This window comes from Mugil cephalus, chromosome 20 (assembly GCF_022458985.1).
Source record: "Mugil cephalus isolate CIBA_MC_2020 chromosome 20, CIBA_Mcephalus_1.1, whole genome shotgun sequence".
Classification (NCBI taxonomy): Eukaryota; Metazoa; Chordata; class Actinopteri; order Mugiliformes; family Mugilidae; genus Mugil; species Mugil cephalus.
Genome location: NC_061789.1, coordinates 3376105 through 3396966, shown reverse-complemented (window position 1 = coordinate 3396966; position 20862 = coordinate 3376105). Strand labels below are relative to the sequence as shown.

Genomic DNA, 20862 nt, shown 5'->3' with positions numbered 1-20862 from the left:
TGGGCGAAATGGCTACTGTTAGTCAGGCAGACACATATGTATGACGCCTCTGGCCAGTGAGTGGGTTCGTTCACCCATTTCTCAGTCGGTAGATGGACATACGGCTCCTATTTTTTATTTTGTTTTTCAATTTAACATCGCCGATCATTGCTCTGCAACGACATTATGTTGTCTGCCTGACTAACAGTATTTCACCCGCTTTCCAATCGATGAATACTAGCAAGACAAAATAAACACTGATTATGTGGTGATTTGTATTTACAGCTAGTGGTTTGTTTTCACCCAAATGGGGGCGTGGCCTTTCCAGTGACGTCAGGTTATTCTCTGACTCTCTACATGTCTATGGATATGACTCTTCCATCAGTCAACAGTTCCGCAAACAGAAAGTACACGTGGCCGACAAATATTTGCCTGGCCAGTGTGTGAGGCACCTAACAACACAATTACTTGAAGTTACAATTACTTCATTCCGCATTTTCATTTCACAAAGCTAAACTGTTCATGCTCCTGGATGCTAGCAGCTGCGTTTTTGCAACTTAAGGTCAATGACAATGACTTAAAAGCCAAACACTTTGAGAACACGACGTCGTAATCACAGGCAACATAAATGTAAGGCACCTAGACGTTGCCCGGGCTAACAGTCTAGCTAGCTAACGACGGAAAAACAAAAAGCGTAAATCCATGGACATCGTAAAATTAGAAACTGTTACGGATGAACAAATAAACAATACAGATTAAAAATAAAAATAGTTTGGGAAACCCCACGTAGAAGTTTATATTTTTGTATGTGTTCGGCAACATTCCCACGCAAAAAAATCCCCCAACACTCCGTCAGTCAGAAGTTCTGCAAAGAAAAATGGGCGTGGCCAAGAATCTTCAACTGGCCACGGCAACAGGAAGCTTGAGGTGTTTTATTTGTAATTTTATGATATGTTTACTTAGAATAACGATAATTGCAACGACCTCATTCTGCATTTTTATCAAGTCCTCAGACATGTTGTAAAACTAGAAACTGTTCCAGTTGAACAAATAAACAACAATTTAGATTACGATATTGTTATGGAGCCGTGGCCAAGTTCATAGTTGCCAAGACGACAAACTTCCTCCTTCCTATAACTTTAATGTGGGGGAAAGTAGATTGTTGCTCGTCAGATTGTTTGGGCGAGGTCGTTCACACCATCTGAACACCGTGAAGTTTAATTCGTTTACAACAACATGACTGCTGACACACAAGCCAAGTGTTTAATAGTCCAACATCACGTGTTGTAAAAGATACTGAGAGCAAAACAACTTCAAAGGGCCAATGTTTAACACAAATTAAGGCATTTTTGTCACATACTTTGTTGCTCTGATTGTCTGTAGGACTAACCAGTGGCATTCAGCTGTTTCTTTTTTCTCTCAACATCAGCAGAAACTCACCCCATGATGAAATCCACCACCTGGATCCACACAGGCTGATCAGTGAGATGTCAAAGCGGTGGTGTAAACTTTTAATAACCGTGTAAATTACTCTTTATGTGCTTGTTTATCTCTGGTTATTGGATTAAATCCATTTTCTCTGAGGTCGAGAAGATGAATCAAGCTGGAATCAACGAGGACAGAAACGTTGGAGACATATTGGTCGTCTTCTTCTGGCTTGAGGTTTTGATGTAAACACACATCTGATTAACTCATTCAATCTAGTGTCCATGTTAAAAGTTAGAATTAGAATTATTGGTAAAGATGTTGCTGAAGAGAAGATGGAGCAGACGTCTTAAAAGTTTCAGGCAAAGAGAAAAGAAAGTATATGCAAACTTTCACTAAAGCACCTTTTATAAGTTAGGAATGTGTTTGGTGTTTTCCAAATATTTGTTGCTTGTCTGTTTACTCAAAATGAAACTAAAATCAAAACCTGCTGAACCCTGAAAAAGTACTAAAGATGAAACTCAAACTAATTATAACTCAAAATGAAACCAAAAGAGCAAAACGAACAAACCCACAAAGCTTCTGTTTGTCCTTTCTGCAGAGACAAATACTAAAGCACGTTTAAGTTTATTAGCTTTCATCAGAGTTGACATTAAAATCTATTCAACATTTCTGCCAGAAGACAAAAATACCACAACCAGTCTCTTCATTTATTCGCATCATGTATATATATATATATAATTTTTTTTACTAAAACCACATTTTGCACTTTCTTCCAACAACTTTCACAAATGAAAACTAACAAAGGCAGCTTCCTCCTGATCTCAGTGAAGACCGAGAGCAGAAGAGAAACTCAAACGGATGAGGGAATCATTTGATCCAAGGCCAGCTGAGCAAATTTCCAATTAGCTGCTCTGCACTTTCAAGTAGTTCAACACCTCAGTGTGTTCTGCAGCATCTCTACCAGAGACTCTTCCCCTGGCGGGGGAAGAAACATCTCTTCTTTCGGGTCGTGGTGAAGTTTAAAAGCCGAGTTGTCAGGAAATGCACTAATGTAGTGAGCTCGGGAGGAGGTGCCAGTCGTACGAAATGACCTCGAGCTGAGTCAGTGATCCTCGACGGGCACATTTCAGATCTGAGGACGCTCGAGAGATAAGAAAAAGTTTCGGTTTCGAGAGTCGTGAGGCACAAAATGGCGTCCACGTTCCTCCCGCTGACACGTGGCAAACTGGATGAGGCCTTTCCTCTCCAGTAAACGTTGCTCTTACCTTCTGGTAAGGCAGGAATAAAATCTGTCTTTACTTCGGGGTCAGAGGTCAGAGGTCAGCGCTGAGGGCAGGTGACTCGGGTGTGTCCCGGCATGTGGCAGATGCCGCAGGTTCGAGGTTTCCTGGGATTGGAGGGTTTGTTGTTGGCGTCACCCGTGATCATCCTCCCCTTCCTCCCTCTGTCTCCTCCGCCATTAAATCCACCTCCAAAGTCACCTGACGAGAGGGGAGGGGGACACAGAGGTTGGGGTTGAATAAAAAATAAATAAATAAAAAAAAGCAAAAGAGATTTTTCTGACGTTGATGCCTCAAGGCCTCAGTGTTCGTGAGTCGTGACGGCTTCTATTAAATAATGTGTAGGTGTGAAGGATCTCTCTCTCTTTTATGTTTCATCTGAATGTACACATCTTTTTTTTTTTTTTTTTTAAACAAAGGGAAGCTTTGAAAACAGAAACCAAAGAGTAATAAGAAATGAGCCGTTAAGTCGTCAGGGAGATGCAGCAGCAGGAAAAAGTCTAATTTAAATCAATCCATCCAAGGCGTCAAATAAAGATGTGTCCTGTAAAAGAAAGAGTAGCTTAGCCGTTCAGTGAGGCTGTGCTAACGATGCTAACGATGCTAACAGATGCTTATGGCTTTAAATCCCTGTAAACAGCTGCTGTAACAAACCAAATTTCTTCCAGTATTTACCATTAGCATAGTTAGCATGCTAATATGTAATAATTAGCATTGTACAAAGGTAGGAAGCTAATTGTAAATCGGCTGCAAATGTTTTTGTTCCTGATAGCGATGGATTAGATGACGGCAAATTTCATGAAAGATCCATAAAATCTGTGCAATGAGTTTCTTTGATGTAGCTCCAACTCTGACAAAAGTAGAAACAACAAGAAAGGCGAGAAAAATCTCTGGAACCAACGACAAAATCTAAAATAGCTTAAAAACCAAAATATCTCTGAATGAACTGATGGTCTGAGTTGAAGTCTTGTGGGACCTTTACCTGGTGGAGGTACGTTCTCATCAGCCCACTGGAAGAACCCACACTGCTGCTCTCTGGGTTTCCCACAGGTGTGGAACATTCGTCCTTTGTTCGGTCCGTCCTTCTGCACCGTCCTCATCACCGCTGCCTCGTTGCAGTTGCACATCACCTCGTGTCCTCCCGCGTGTCCTCCCGAGCCCACTTCCTGTCCTCTACCTCCTCCAAATGTGTTCGTGTACCCCAGAGAGGCTCTCGGAGGCTGGGAAGCTCTCGGTGCTGGAGGACCTCGACTCGGCGGCGGCGGCGCCGCCTCCCGTTGACTCGGCTGATCCGCCCACAGGAAGAAGTTGCAGCTTCCAGAGTTGCATTTGTAGAACTGGCGACCTTGGTTGGGTCCGTCCTTGCGTACGGTGAGGAGGAGGCCTTCCTGACCACAGTTACAAACAATCACGTCACCCCCGGTGCCTCCACTCGGTGGAGGTCTTGGCTCCGGAGTCCAGGAGGGGACGGGAGGAAGGGAAGGGCGAGGAAGGGAACCCGGGGTTCTACGTGGCTCTGGTCTCGGCGGCCTTGGAGCTGGTGGGTCATCTCCTCTTCTTCCTCCTCCTCCTCCAACACCACCACCACCACCTCCAGGCCCCCGGAGGTATTTCAGGTCCAGCACCTCCCTTAGCATCTCGTCACAGCCGCCAATGCAGCCAACAAATTCCAGAGGCACCATGGGAGGGACGCTGCCCCGTCGGAACTTGAACTTCAACCTGAACGAGACGGGACAGACGAGTCAGTGTCAACGCCACAACAGCAAACAATGGATGTTAGAGGTCGAGGGAGCGGAGGTTAACTCCCTCATTAAACCGAGACACGTTGAGGCGACGCTCTCGGGTTTACCGGTCCATCTACGTTCCAACCTTCACCTATGGTCGTGACCTTTGGGTGATGACTGAACGAACAAGAATGCGGATACAAGCGGTGGAAATGAGTTTCCTTCTGTAGAGTGGCCGGGCTCAGCCCTAGAGACAGGGTAAGGAGCTTGGACACCCACTGCTCGTCCACGTCGTGGAGTTGAGGTGGTTCGGGCATCTAATAAGGACGCCTCCCTTTAGAGGTGTTCTGGGTTTATCCCAACGGATGGAGGCCACAAGGTCGCCCCAAGACACAAAGGAGTCATTATATCTCCCGTCTTTCCTGGGAGTTCTCCCTCCCCAGACCCTTATAAGTGATAGACAACGACCAAGACTCTGAACCTGAACCTTGGATGTTAGCGTTGGTCATTGGTGAACGGTAGAAAGTTAGTACAGACAGATTTAAAAAGAGCTTAAACCCCCAAAAAAGACCTAAAATATTTTCAAGTGGACCAAAACCAGTCTACTGTGAGTTTGTAGGCATTTATTTTAAGTCTGCCACAAACCAAAACGATGTTCCTGTAGCGTCAAAACTTCTTCTTCTGGTTTAATGGCGGTCGGTTGGAGTCAAAGCTACCAAAAATCCAAACAGAAGAAGAAGAGGAACCAAAATTACTAAACATGTCTGCGGTGTGGAAGAACTTTACTCTAGAAAATGAACAGAGAGAAATTAGTAAATAGGTCGATGTGGAGTAGGAGACTGGTCATAACGTTGGTAGATTCGGTCCAGATTGAAATGTTGAAGACAAACAGGATCTTCACACTTGGATCAATGAAAGTATCTTTAATAAACCAATAATGTGAGTACAATAACGTGAGTCATCAAGGAAACCAGTAACACCTGTGCTGCACCCCTGCTGCTCGACTGGGAAATGTAGTTCAAAAGCAGAGTGTGTAGTTCTCTCTCTAAAACATACTCGCATTGATCCAAGTGTGCAGATCCTCATAATCTTACATATGGTTTTGTGTATTCTAGTCGCGATAAACCTGCATGGTCCCCAGAGGGTGACTGATTCTGACCTTTCTTTGAGGTTCATATTTGTGGTTTTGAGCTCAGCAGCGATGATAAATCTTGACAAAGAAAATGCATAAAACATGGGGAACATCTGGAAGCATTAAAGGGGCAGAGTTCCAGCGAATATGATGCTGTAGCCTCACATCTGCAACTCAGACGTATTAAAACTATGTAAAGTGGCGATATTAAACCTTTAATGTGTAAAACGTGTCAAATATAACCGAAGCGCAGCACTCTGGTAGGGGACGGCTACATTAAAATTCCTCATCCACAATCAGATCTGGTCGGGAAGTTGTGTTGCAACTCCCGGGATATGAACATTTTTGGTTATATGCCCAGAAACATTGTGTTTAAGAGAAGATGAACAGCTGTTTACTTTCATTATGTGATGACAAGGTTTAAATATATACGTTAGGACTGTCAAACATGCGAACATAAATTCCTTTTAACACATTTTTAACACATGTACTATTATCATGACCTCGGCCCAAACCACAGCTTTGCCATTTGCTTTGTCGATATTGACTGAGATAATTAACTGAGCAAAGAGCTTCATGAGCAGCTTAGACGTTGATAAGATTAATAAAAAGTAGAAAAATATCCCTTCCTGGTTTTGGCTGAATAACAGTTTTTACCTAATTTTTATTGTCACTTGGGTCTTTTATTATTTTTTTCTACTGATTGTTCTTTTAGTTTTAATTCATGTTTTTTACAGATTGTTTTACTTCAATTTAAATTTTATTTGCTCTTATTTTGTGTAGTATTTTATTGTTAAGCGATTTTTTATCTGTGAAAGGTGCTATATAAATAAAGTTAATTGTTATTTATTATTTAACCTCCTGATATCTGAGCTTTTATTTGTTCTTAATTTCTCCAAGGACCTAGAAGAAGTATAAAAACTGAGCATCATCTTTGACCAGGACGTTTAATCCCAATGTCTTTGCTAATTAGCGACACTGTAGCTTGTTGCTACTGAATCTGTTAAATTTGCGTCACATCAAACTCAAACTAGAGACGTTAATGAGAATAAAAATGAAGATATCGCTGAAATGCCTGCTATCATTTTATCGTTTTTTAAACCGACTACTGTATTGACGCTTTGCTCCTACTGGATGGCAGATAAAGACGTCCACTTATGAGGACAGTGGGTCAACACGAAGCAGAATAAGCTGCCACAAACTTATGTCCCCGTAAGCAAATTAAACCATAAAAAGTGTCATTAATTTGCCTTAATGGCACGTTAACTGTGGAAATAAACACAGTTCACAGGGCGGCAGAGTCGCACAAGGAGGAGGAGGGTTGTGGGTTTGAATCCCCCGGCTGATAAGTCAGAGGCCCCCAGCTGAGGATAAGCTGTGATAGAAAATGAGTAAATGTAAATGTTTTAACGCCCTGACAGCCCTAACATATACAGCATGTGTGTGTGTGTGTGTGTGTGTGTGTGTGTGTCATTAAAGTAAACAGAGGACTGTGTGTACTCAGGGTAAACTTGCTGCACATGGAACACAAAAGTTGCCGTGGCGACCGGAGAGGCTGCAGCGCAACGTTCCTACAGCGGCTTCTGAAGTTATCCAACGCGCTGGTATAAAAACACACACACACACTGATACTGTAAGAGCTGTAGCTCAACTTTGAGCTCTGTACCAGATCGGTCGTCATGGTAACTGATGCTGGTGTGGAGCACTCGTGCCCTATATTTGGACCGAGCAGAGGCACGTGCTCGAGGGGTTAACGCCCACTGGTGTAAACGAGAGATTTTTTTTGATGAACGCGCTTCGTGTGTCGTCTTCAGTGTTTTGTTCAGCGTTTTTTTTTTTTTTTTTTTTTTTTTTTTTTTGCTGCTCAGCTGAGAGAGAGAGAGAAACGACCTGGAGGCTTTAACAGTTCAGGGTTTAATTCAATCATCCTCCCGAAAACGATGCTCCAGCTTAATCAACACAAACCTTAGAACATCAAAGCTGTTATATTTAAAAATGATTTGTCTTCAATGGCTGTATCTAATAACTGAGCATGATTTGATTACAATGTTTAATGCTTAATATCTGAATTATACCACACTTCTTATATGGAGAAACTTAATGATTAATGAGGAATGACGGTGATACTCACATGTGAATGGGGCTCGGTTGACAGCTGGGACAAACGCTGTCGTCTCTGTTGACGTCCAGCACCATGTCAGGGAACCACACGGCCGTCTTACAGGCCGGGTAGCCCACACAGGACAGGTACTTACTGCAAGACACATTTATTATGTTTAATTGTGTTATCTTTGGCTAATATTTAAATGTATTTGACCAAGTGTGACAAACTATTAAGGAAATTAATTCCATTCATGAATGGAAGTCAATGGGAGACATAATTTTGATGTGGTAAAAGCTACTTTAACGTGATCGACTTGTGTTTTTATTCTACATTAAATCTTTTCATCACATACAAATTTATGCTTTTTTTTAATGAATGCTGTGTTAGCTTCAAGAAATAGTCAAATATTTGTGTTGAAGTCAATTAGAGACAGTTTTTTTTAAAAAATATGATTCACAAGACGAACTATGTCCTCACAGAGGATACGCAGCTGCTTTAAAAGGAAGTTTATTAACATATAAAGTGATCGACTTAAAAAGTAAAACAGTCAACTAGTAAAAGAAACTAATTGTATTCATGGATGGAAGTCAATGAGATACTTCATTTTTTTCATCCTTATAATTTTAAAGTGGTAAAAGGTGTTTTTATTTTAATTTTTCTGTAATTGCGTCCAAACTCACATCTCTTTGTAAATAAAGTGTAAAACACTGATGGATTCATTGTGACTTTAAGGAATAATATTTGTGTGGAAGTCAATGAGAGACATAGTTTTATTTCGCCCTTGGATAGAGAACAGGACAGATGGTGTATAAAGTAAATACCAGCCAGGAGACACATGAAAGTGAGAGCTGGGTTTGATTGGACCAAAGAACCAAAAGAGAAGAAGACATATAAGTTATATAAATACAATAAACTGTATAAACAGGGCACATAAAAGATATTTAAAGCAGAGTAAAACCAGCCAAACCTCGTCCCTCACCTGTTTCCCTCCCTCTTCTTCTTCAGCACCATGTCCCGTCCACACTGAGGACACTTCCTCACCGGTAGAGGGATGTCCATGTCCTGCTGCTCCGCCTCAGGGACGTCGTGAGCTGCACCCAGATACGGCGTCAGGGCTTCATCTAACCTGACAACACAAAAAGCCTTGTTGTTACTTTTTGTTACCGTTTTCTGACTAACACATTTCCGTTAAGACAAACTCACTTCTTCGCCTTCCTCACAGACTCTATGAAGACGGTCTTGTATTTCTGGATGTGATGCTGCAGGACGCTGCGTTTGTCCTTCCTGCCTTCAGACACCAGCTTCAGATCCGCCTCCAGTTCAGAGCGGAGGTTCGGCTTCGACATCTCGTAGCCCATCGAGTTATAACCTGAGAAAAACAAACAAACATCAGTAAACGTCTGCACGAAGCTCACATTTAAACTGTTAAAAACACATTTTCATAGGAAAGGCCTAAGCACCAGTGTTTCTGATGTAACTATGATGTTCTGCAATACTTTTTAAAGGTCTCCCACATGTATACGACAGTGGGAGTGGAACATGTTATGACACCGTTATACCGTGAACACAAACCTTCCACCAGTCCCATGCCGAGCTCCCCCGGTAGAAACCTCTGGTCGGCCGTCAAACCCACGTACATGCGACTCTTTATCGTCTCGATGTGATCCGCGTGGGTGGCGTCCGTACCTGGTACATACGCAGTTAAAGGGAGAATACTTGACGTTTATTCACATTTACAGAAGAAACAGAAGAATATCAAAGGAAACTAGTGACATTTAAAGTCTTTAACAGTTGTTTCCAGACAGGATGTCGAACTTCAAACACCATTTTTTTATTTTCTAATTCAACTCTGTCCATCACCCACATGATTTGATTGGTCCGGGAGCAAAATCAGTTCCCAACAGAAAGAGAAAGCTACTATTACACCTCCAGGCTCAATAGTTTTACCATGTGAACAACTATCCAACAATCATTATTACATCTTTTACACAGTCCACTCTTTACTCTCGTTACTTTTCTGCCCCCATGTTTGCTCTAATTCTAATTCTAACTCTAAATCTAATTCTTACTCTAAATCTAAATCTAAATCTAAATCTAAATCTTACTCTAATTCTAAATCTAAATCTAAATCTTACTCTAATTCTAAATCTAAATCTAAATCTAAATCTTATTCTAATTCTAATTCTTACTCTAATTCTAATTCTAACTCTAAATCTAAATCTAAATCTGAATCTAATTCTTACTCTAAATCTAATTCTTACTCTAATTCTAATTCTAATTCTAACTCTAAATCTAAATCTAAATCTAAATCTTACTCTAATTCTAAATCTAAATCTAAATCTTACTCTAATTCTAAATCTAAATCTTATTCTAATTCTAATTCTTACTCTAATTCTAATTCTAACTCTAAATCTAAATCTAAATCTGAATCTAATTCTTACTCTAATTCTAACTCTAAATCTAAATCTAAATCTAAATCTTATTCTAATTCTAATTCTAATTCTTACTCTTACTCTAATTCTAATTCTAATTCTAACTCTAAATCTAAATCTAAATCTAAATCTGAATCTAATTCTTACTCTAATTCTGATTCTGACTCTTTCCGTGTCTAAACTCCTGGAGCTTTGTTTGATATCAGGAGAAAAATCAAATGAAATCAGTCAAAAAAAAAGAAAAGAAGAAAAGCCAAATTTCCAAATTTCCCATTGGTACTGTGTTCATCTTTACAACTAATGATACTTAAGTATAAACTCATTCACCCTGGACAATTTAGAATCACCGATTAACCTAATGAGCACGTCTTTGGACGGTGGACGGTGCTAAACCACCGCAACCACTGTGACCGTCTGTCTGCTAGAGATTAAACTATTTTGGGACGAAAAGAACAAATGAGGAAGGAAACTGTGTAGACGAGTACAGAAATACCTGTAGCCACATCAATGTTAACCAAGGAGCCACGGCAGATTGTTGTTATAAGCTTCACACGGGGCCAAGATATTGATTCTACTTCTGATCTGATGAAACAAAAACTGAACTGTTAATGAGCATCGGCGGCGGAGGAAGCTGGAAGGAAACCACACTCAGGTCTGGAGCACGGTGGTGGAAGCATCACGTTGTGGAGGAGCGAGTGGTGTAAAACTAAGAAACGCACCAATTTCTCACGTCTTAGAACATTTAAATTAATAATATGATTCATAGATGAATTTTCTGCAGCATTATGAGGTTTTTAAATCATTATTAGGCTACTGCACTGACATTATTCTGTCCAAATAAAAACTAGATGGCATCATTATGTGGATGAGCTAGAAAGCTAAAGCTTGGGTCTCAGATGGGTCTAATAAATGGACAATGAGCCCAAACGTCCTTCAAAAGTTGTGACAAAATGGCTTCAGGACAAAGGAGTTGAGGTAAAGTAGGTGAGTTCACAAAACCCTGACCTCAATCAAACAGAAGACGAGTGGTCGAACCCATGAACCTGGCTCAGTTCACACAGTTCTGGGATAAAAATCCTCCAACGTTATTGCACCAAGTTTGTTGAAGTCAAACAATTTAAAAGCAGCAATATGTAATAGTAATATGTTCTCAGTTTGTATGTGTCTTTGTGCGTCTGAAATCTACCGATGCCGTGTTTCTCCATCAGTGAAATGAGGTCGGCCTCGGTGAGCAGCTGAGGAGGACTCGTCTGTCCGTCCACCATCTCGATGGCCGTCGGCTGGAACTGGGAGTTCTGTTCATACACTGGAATCACCTAGAGAACGAAACGTCACCAGAGGAGGAACCGGTGTTTAATCATTCCAGGGTTCAGATTTATCTCTGTCATATTTACATCTAATTGCTTCAAATGTTACCTGAATGAGGCAGATATGAAATCCTGAATCCACTCTAATCCGCTCATTGTCTAAATACAGCATCAGCTCTTCCTGGTATAAAAAGCTGATTTCCCAAAATAGGACTGAGATAAAAGGCGAGTTTCTTTAGTAGACTTTTATACTTCAAACCACGCTCTTATCATATTCTTAACAGCTACATAACAAGTAGAAATACTGGGGTAAAAGCAAGTGCAAACACTTAGATTCCATTTCTTTCCATTGTAGAACATCCATCGTCACAAAATAAAATTTAATAGTCTTTAACTGCACACACCAGTAATACCAAGTTATATTTGGTCACTTTAAACCTCCATTACTATGAGGCAGGTGCAGCAAAGACAGTCAAATTCTACCTTTATTGTTTTGCCAAATGAAACAAGTGAATTAAAGAAATCATCAGGTGGAGGCAGTGATCTGAAGATCTGAAGAAGACTCGTCTTAATAAAAGAATCATCACTATTATTGAAAGTTAAAGAAGAAAAAATGAACGTTTTTGAGCTGGAAACAACTTAAAGATACGAAAGTCAATAAAGATACGAACCACCCTCTATTTTCAACTTTTGCACTGGAATTTTTTGTCACCTTATCAAAGACAAACCTTTAAAAAAACAAACAAAACAAAACAAAAAGAGTGTGAAATCAACCTCGAGACTAAAGAAATCCTTTTTCCCCATCAGACAAACAGCTGAGAGGACTTCACACCAAACACTGTTCACTTTTCTCATTTGCACATTGATATTTTGCACTTTTTATATCTTGTATTATATTTGCCTTTTTAGATTCTTCTTACATTCTACTTCTATATTTGTTTTATATATTTAAAATCATGCTTCTACATGTGTACATGACAATAAACTCCTTGAATCTTTGAATTTTATTTTTATATCCAAAAATGAAAAAAAAGTGCACATTAAACGTAATTTTCTTCCTACCGACGTAATTTTAAAAATAAATGCGATGCAATACAAGTCAAATAACAGCTGTATTTTCCTTCACTATATTTCGTTCAGCACTAAAAAAAAACTAAATGGTGCTAGAAACGCTCAGAGATAAATTCAGATGAGACAAAGTCTAAAATTACATAGGAGTTTAGAAAAGAAAAGACAGAAAAGTTTTTAAATCATTGAATCAACTTCTTTTTCACCTACAAAAACTTCTTTTATGTGAATCAAGTAACGATTGATTTCTGTTTTCTAGTTTGATATATTAAAGGATAAATGGTTAATTTACTTGTTTAGTATTTTATTTAAAAGACCGAACCCCAAACCCGTGTACCTTGGCGCTCCACCGGTCGTAGGGGTAAACGTCCAGGTAGTTCCTCGCGATGATCATGAGCCCCGACGTGGAGAACTTCTCCTGAGCGATGTCTATGTCCACCACCGTCTCATGCCCCAAAGCATCCTGGGATACGCAAGCCAGGAAGTGTCGGACAATGAACTCGTACAAACGTCCTTCGTTTCCCTGAAAAAAAAAACAACAGAAATGATTATTTGCTAATTGCCTCGTTCTTATTGTCACATTTTAAAGAGGTGTTACATATGTTATGTCACATTAAGACAGTAATTACCTGCAGTGTGTTGGAGAACTTTGTGGGGTGTATGGGAGGGTGGGCTTGGTCAGAGTTCTTGCCCTGCCGTGGGTTAGGACCCCCCGGCTGCTCAAGAACCCGTTGGGCAAACGTCCCCCAGACCGGGCTTTGAGTCTGCTGCTCCACCAGGGGGCCGAGCGCCAGGCTAGCGGGGAAAATGTTGGTCTCCGTGCGAGGGTAGCTGATAAATCTGTTAGGAAATTGCAAAAAAAATTACACACATAGAAACTAAAAAGTATTTATCAGGTAAGTGCGTCAGGCTGCGTAATATTCTGTTTTTTTTTTTCTCCTCGTTACAAACGGAGTTCCCCAAGGTTCTGTCCTTGGTCCCATTTAATTCGTGATTTATGTCAAAAATCTTATCCCTTAATTGTTTAATTTTATTTTATACTCTTTTCAATGTGTTAATATTCCTTTACTTTCATGTTTTCACTGATCTATCAATGTTTTTTATTATTATTATTATTATTATTTTGTTGCTTCTTGATTGTATTTTCATTTGTGACATGGACCTAAACACCTGAAAATGAGAATTCTACCTTAACGTGTTCAAACAAGGTTTAAAATAAAGTAACGATAATAAATAGAGGCAACGTCTAATCTAACTCATCCATTAGATGACAGATGGTCTCTTCCTCCTGAACTAAAATAGGAACAACTCTGAGGTGGTTTGACAGCCTGGTAAACAGAAAAAAAAAAAAAAAATACATTTGATAATTTCAGCAACACCTCAAAGTGTCTGATAAAGTGGCATCAAGCCAGCGAACCGACTCAAATGGGTTCAAATGACAGACGTAACATATGGTCAGCAGTATGTATTTCCCTCAGAAAGCTGCACACTCACCCTTGAGTATAGAGCTTTTCCGCAATTTTCATGGTCTCTTTGGCGTTTATTCTCAACTTACGAGACGCCAGCTTCTCCAGTTCCTGTAGATTCAGATAAAAACTGTTTATAAGTTTCTGCTGTGCTGAAAAAAAAAAAAAACAACATGTTTTTAAGATGCATTACATGAGTGTTTGGATTGATATTCATACCACAGTGTCCAGAGGCAGCGGCCTCCATTTACTCTTGGGTTTGCTGGTTACTGAGGTGACTGTTGCCATGGGATCCTGGAAATGAATGAAATGAATGAAATGCTATTCTCCGCTCACATGTGGCTTTTAACACGTTTTACTTGTGCAGGTCGACAACACTTTCTTTCTTTATTTTTTTTTTCATTTATCACTGTTTGCTAACAGCTGCAGGAAGAAGAACACAGGTCGGGTTCAATGTGACTCAATCCACTTGGAGTTTAAGATTATTTTAAAAGAAATAAACAAAGATAAGACATTTCACAACTGCTAAGTTTCGTCTTAACCTCAAAGTAAAAGCTGTTCGACCATTATTCAAAACTTTGCTGAGCCTCAGGCAGATTTTAAACATTAGAAGAACATTTTTAACTCATGAAATCAAAGCTCTAACAGAGGACAGGTCTGTTTCATCGTGTCCGTAAACAAACCTTGATCTACTGAAGGCATAACTAACTTAGTGATAATTGATCTCTAATGTTAAAAACCTGCGGTGTTATGGTCACATGTTAAACTATTTATAACGTCTAGAAGCACGAGAGCACAGGTGACACCACACACGTTCCTTCAGATACGCATATTTGCAGATAAGGTAAGAGGACGAGCTGTAAGCGGCGGCAACAAATGTTTAACGAGGAAATAAAATCACTGAAAACGTTGGTTCGCTCGTCCTCAAGGACACACACATGGAGTGGTTAAGTGAAGAATATCGACTCTAGACAAAAAGAACTGAACTTCTGAGAGAGCTGCTGATTGTAAAGTGTTTTTAAAGCCATTTAACTGACACGTGTTCGCTGTTATTTTTGATATTTTAGAAACTTCAGAACAGAAAAGTTTTTAATTTAATCCAGTTTAACAGCAAAAATCATCCATCCAGGTTTAATTATCACCTTTAATTCATTTTCACTGGTGTACCTAATGTTTTGGCGTGTATGTTTTCAGTATTTTAGAAACACTGGGGTTCATGAATACGTCCCTAAAACATCTCAAACCGTTTATTTATTTATTACTTTGATTTCTCACACTATTTTAGGTGCATATTTTAATGTGAATTCACTATTTTTCTCCTCAATATATGAACAAATAACAAGATATTGAACAATCTTAATAATAATTTATGTTAATTTGAGGTTTTTGTTCCTTAATAAACTCATATCCTTAAATATTATATTATATTATATTATATTATATTATATTATATTATATTATATTATAGTCAATGTGTTAAATTACAGTCCAGTTTAATCCAGGTTTAATTAATGTGTTGTACATTATACCCAATAAACCCAACCGCATCCTCCCATAAATACCTTAAAAGACTGAATATTTAATATTTTTTTACTAATTCCCGTCTCTGTGTTACAGGTTTAAATGAATCAAAGCGAAGCCACAGATTTTTAGAGCGTGTTGCTGAGAGGAGGCGTCTCTGACTCTGGTTTGTCGCCTGATGCTCACATCTTTCTTGGTGAGGAGCCGTGTAAAGCGATGAAGTGATAATTGCTGAGCCCCGTCAGCGTCGCAGGGAAACAATGAGTCGACACCTCGGCCCCGTCGCCAGGAAGAGAGAAACCACACGAGGTTCAAGACGAAAACAACAATCTGAATCATTAAAGTATAAGATTATTATCTTATCAGCCTTCGTACGATAATAACTGATGACGCTGTGGTTTGACCTGATTTTGCTGCATCATTAAATTAAATTACAAATAAATATATAATAATTTAACACGTGTGGTTTCAATAAGAGAGAGTTTGTTCCAAAATATGTTTCATTGCACAAAGTCATGACGCAAGCGAATAATCCTCCAACCAGCACATCTGGAGAGGTTTAGATTATAGGTCTTCAACAGGGGGTCCGCGACCCCTGGGGGGTCCACGGACGTACTGCAGGGGGGTCGCAAAATCTTTGGGTGATGTTTTTATATATTTTTTTTTATTTTACCTTCAAATTTTCCTTCTCAAACACTTTACTGCTGCACAAGTTTGAAATAAAAAATTAATATTTGAACCTGTGTATTATCTGAATGGCTTGATATTGATGCAAAATGATAATAATAATGTATATTTATAAATAGCACTAGGCCGAGTTTAATGTTGAACACATATAGTAAGTAGGGGGGTCCCTGCTTCATCTCTACATCAGTTTGGATCTTTGGCCTGAAAAACGTTGAAGCCCCTGGTTTAGATGTTGCTCCAGATGTTGCTCCAGATGTTGCTCCTACCTCCATGCAGATCTGGTAAAGCACCAAACAAGCCGTGTGGTTGAAGAGACGGTTTCTTTTCCAGCTGAACTCCACGGCGTCCTCCTCCACCTCATGGAGCACTGAGACAGAGACAGAGTTAAACCCTGGATCTGATGACTCTGAGGTGTGTGCGTGTTGGGGTTTGGGTGGGACGTGGACGTACCTTTAATCTTGTAGAAGGTCTCGGGTATAAACGCCTGGATGGCTTTGAAGCGCTCCACCACGAAGCCCAGCGTGGGGAACTGACAGCTGCCGTAGGAGATCAGCTGATTGGCCAGAGACTCGGGAAAGATCTTCTGCAGCCGAAGCGTCTGGAAGCGAGTGAAGGACGCACCTGAAGACGAGAGACATGAAGACATACGAGACTTTTCAGTCTGTGCAGCGTCATAACTTCTTCTTCTTCTTCTGTGTTAGTGGTGGATTTTTATTTGTCATTCTCAACCACATAGAAGCATGAGATGGTACAAAATGATGCAAGAAGAATTTAAACATGTCGACTGTGTGGAGGAATTTTACTCTGGAACTGAGTCAGACAACAGTTAGTAACGAGTGAATGTGGATGATTTAACAACTCAGCTAAAGGCTGAAACAACAACAACAACAACGTTTAAAAGGAGTGAAAAGTTTCCTGGAGATGAAAAATCTTCGTAAGGAGAGTTGTTTAGTGGAATTTGTTGGTGAAAAAGAAGTTAGTTGTACCCTTGAGATGTCACAAAGGTTTTCCAGACGAATGCGCAACTTCCCAGTAGCTCAGAAACACTGTGAGTTACAGTAATTCAAATACAGCGTTAACGGATCAGCATCGATCCCTTCAATTTTAAAGGGTTAAATTCAACCATGTTAAATGTTAATTACTAAATAGGGCTGTCATGGTATTAACGATAAAAATGTGCGTATGATATTATGTAGAAATGAATTTGTGATCGTGTTTATTTTGTACACACATGCTGTATATAAGCATGTTTAACCATATTTAAATAAAAATTATCATTTTGGGCCACGACCTTTACCTCAGATTCATTTCTGTGGGACCTCCTGGTGTAAACGATCCAGTGCCACATGAACACAGTGTGATTTAAATCTGTTTTATTCCATTCTAGTGTTATTCTGAGTGTAATTCATCTCCCAAAAGAGAGAAAATTACATAAATAATAATAATAAAAAAAGATGCATTTCCTGGATTTTGCTGTTGTTATTTACCTTTTTGTTGATATCGTGATAATATCGTCATTGTGACACTTAAATAAAATAAATAAATAAATTGTAACCCTTAATTGTCCCACAGTGGGGAAATGTGTTCACTCAGTGGAGTGTACAGATGGAGCAGTGGGGCCCGGGGATCAAACTGGGGGGTTAGGTGGTCGCTCAGGGCACCACAGCCGTGGAGAGGGCTCCAAGTTGTGCCTCTAACCTCTAATCCACAGCTCCCCTTCCTCCTTTTCGTCCACAACGATAGTCTAAAGTGAAAATCTGACACTGTGGCGGCCATATTACAAAACTAGAAATAGGTTCAGAATTTCTCCTGCTCCTGTTGTGTGAAGGAGTGAATTCAGAGATAGATCAGCTCATGTCTCCTGTTGTCTGTGCTCGGTGTTTTTCTTCACCTATTCTCAGGTCCAGTTCCTGGCGGACGTCGACAGCGTCGCTGACGTTAGCGTCCGGCTCCGTCAGCGTCTCACAGGCTCTCCGGATCGAGTTGGGGGTGATCTCAGAAAACTTTGCACGAAAGACTTGTAAATTGGGCTTCACTAAAAAATAAAAACCCACACACATCAGATAAGTTAACCTCCACAAAGCCAAAACATCACATTAAACAGATGTTATTTCTGTACCTGCTTTACAAACGTCTATGATTTCAAAGCCGATGTTTTCTCCCTCCCTGTCGCAGTCGGTCCAGATGACCAACGCCTGGCACTGCCTCGCCTCCTTCTCCAGCGTCCGCTGGACAAACACACAAGAAACACAACAAGAAGGAAGAAACATTAAGTAGGAATTAATAAGTCAAACCAGTAATAAGTGACAGATCCCACACGTTACGTGAAGTATTAACATACCTTGATCTGCGTCATGTTATCTGGACAATACTTCTCCACCTCTGCATCAAACAGCAGCACAGGATTACAGCTGTGCCTGTGGAGACAAACACAATCACGACACTATGTCGAGATGCTGACACACAATAAGAATAAATAAATAAATAAGTTCTTTTGAAACGCACCATTTCTGGAACGGGGCTTTAAACTCCAGACCCAGTAAATGACCGGATACCGACGTCATTGTTACCGTCACGTTCTAGGAGCGGAAAGAAAATCAGAGATAAAGTGAAACGCGACAGAAGAGGCGTTCAGGGGCCTGGGATTAAACGAATCCTCTGCTTTTGCTCACCTGACCGAAGAGATGATATTCATACTCGTAGATTTTATTAAACTTTGACAGTCCCTCCCTCTGAAATGAGAAAGAACACAATCTTATTTACCTCCTGCTTTGTTTTTCTTCCTGTAGTTACTCTGATCTGCATCTTAAACCAAACTGTGTCGGTGATGATGGTCGCTGAGCGGCAGTTTTAGTAAATCTGTAATTGTGAGTTACATGAAAAGAAGGAAAATGTAGAGGTTTTTATTCATCTTCACCTTTTATATTCGTCCTGGTGTTTATGTGACATTTCATTGTATAAGTCAGTGGAGTCAAACTCATTTTAGTTCGTTTACCCGTAAGATAACGGAATAATAACCTATAAGTAACATCAGCTCCAGATGTTTTCTATTTGTTTTAGTGCAAAGAAGAACAAGTAAATTAGGAGAATGTTTATATTTTATTAACTATCCTTAAAAAAAAATTAATTTCTTAAGAAAATTAAGTGTAATTTGTGCTCATTGATGTCTGCTCTTTAGTCCTGGGTCTCAGTGTTTTTAAAACAGTGGACAAATTCTTCTTCTATGTAATTTTCTCACATATGTTTGACTATTTGTTTGACACCTACGGCGGCAAAAGTGCATATTACATTATTGATTACTTATAACTAATTACATGCAAACATATGTAATCCAGTGTAGAGCAATCTCAGTATTTTGTTAAGTTATTTACTACTTGTTTCTGTCTCTTGTCCATAATTAGTAGATGTCAACATACTGCTTGTTTACAGTCTAAGATCCCAACAATATTAGTAATGTCATAAAGTTTATAACACGTCTAACTGAAAATCAGAGACCTGTATAACCTAGAAACATAAGATCTCTAATTGTGATCTTTAATATTAAATATTAAAGGTGTAATCTGTTGGAGGAGACAGCGCTGACCCTCCTGGCTCTGCCGCCGGACATGATCTCGCTGATGCCTTTGGCTGCATCGTTCTTCTCGGCCACACACAGGACCCGCTTAATCTGCGCCCGGTTCCGGATCATCTCAGCCTCCTCCTGCTGCTGCTGCTGCGTGTCCGGCCAAAGGGCACTCTCCGCCGCACAGAACCACCTCCGCTGGCCGCTGAGCCGATGAGGACCGGTTAAAAGTAAGGACGCTCTCCGGAGGAGCAGCACTAGCATCCCTGGCGGCTGTCACTCCGAGCAGCCGGCTCAAAGTTGTCACCAGCTGACTAACTTCATTTTTAAGAAACAAAACACGTAGAAACAAGAAATGTCAGTCAAAACTTATAAAAACTACTGTTTAGAAACTTTAAGAGGAGCAAAACACGCCTCAGAGGTGCTAACGCATGCTAACATTTCAGCTCTGTTTACAAAGTACGCGCCTGCCTAGAGTAAAACTGCCGTAATTAGGATCGTAATACTGTCGTAAAACCAGGAAACGGTCAAATTCATGATTAAAGCAACATTCACCAGAAATAACAGAATAAATAGATTAGAATCAAGTCTTATCTACTCTTGTCACACATGTTGTTCATTATATTAATCATAATTCATTTTTCCAATTCGATTGTTTTAGTTACATCACAGAAATCTATCTAACTGTCGACGGGACATACACCCTAAATCAGAAATAGAAACTTCGATATTTGCAACTATTTCTATTAATTGCTTTTTTTTTTTCCCATGCAAATTTTGAGTTTACTACGTTTAAAACGGTAAACAAATTCATTCAGTATTTAACCCCCAGAAATATAGATATAAGATCTTTAACTGTCATTACACACAAGTTACAAGTTACAACAGCTTGAGGTCAGGCGTTTATAAAGGCAATAAATATTTATAATCATTTACAATAACAAAAATTAAAAAACCTAAAAATTACTAAACGAAAATATTTTAAAATTTGAGTTTAATTTCTTTTAAGAAACAAAACCAAAAATAAACAATAAAAATAGAATACAAAAACAAAAATGTATATACACAATATTCACACGAATAATAAAGTAATTGAATATTTTTAAAAAAATAATGAAATTAAATTAATATACAACTAAACAACCACGTGTAACGAGTAAATTCAGCACTTG

The 20862-nt window shown here is 39.6% G+C and overlaps 1 protein-coding gene across 1 annotated transcript; it reads right to left on the bottom strand.

Annotated features, from left to right (window-relative positions):
* Positions 1–1993: 1993 nt before the first annotated feature.
* Positions 1994–20178, bottom strand: top3a (DNA topoisomerase III alpha). The gene is made up of 19 exons (XM_047572689.1): positions 19712–20178; positions 18801–18860; positions 18634–18707; positions 18470–18545; positions 18248–18356; positions 18020–18163; positions 16579–16749; positions 16395–16495; positions 14140–14214; positions 13949–14031; positions 13084–13294; positions 12792–12977; positions 11266–11395; positions 9220–9333; positions 8851–9016; positions 8627–8773; positions 7675–7797; positions 3670–4406; positions 1994–2888 (listed from the first exon to the last, which is right to left on the bottom strand). Exons 1-19 carry the CDS (start codon positions 19952–19954, stop codon positions 2728–2730), a joined length of 3111 nt encoding a protein of 1036 aa, XP_047428645.1. The 5' UTR covers positions 19955–20178; the 3' UTR covers positions 1994–2727.
* Positions 20179–20862: the final 684 nt, after the last annotated feature.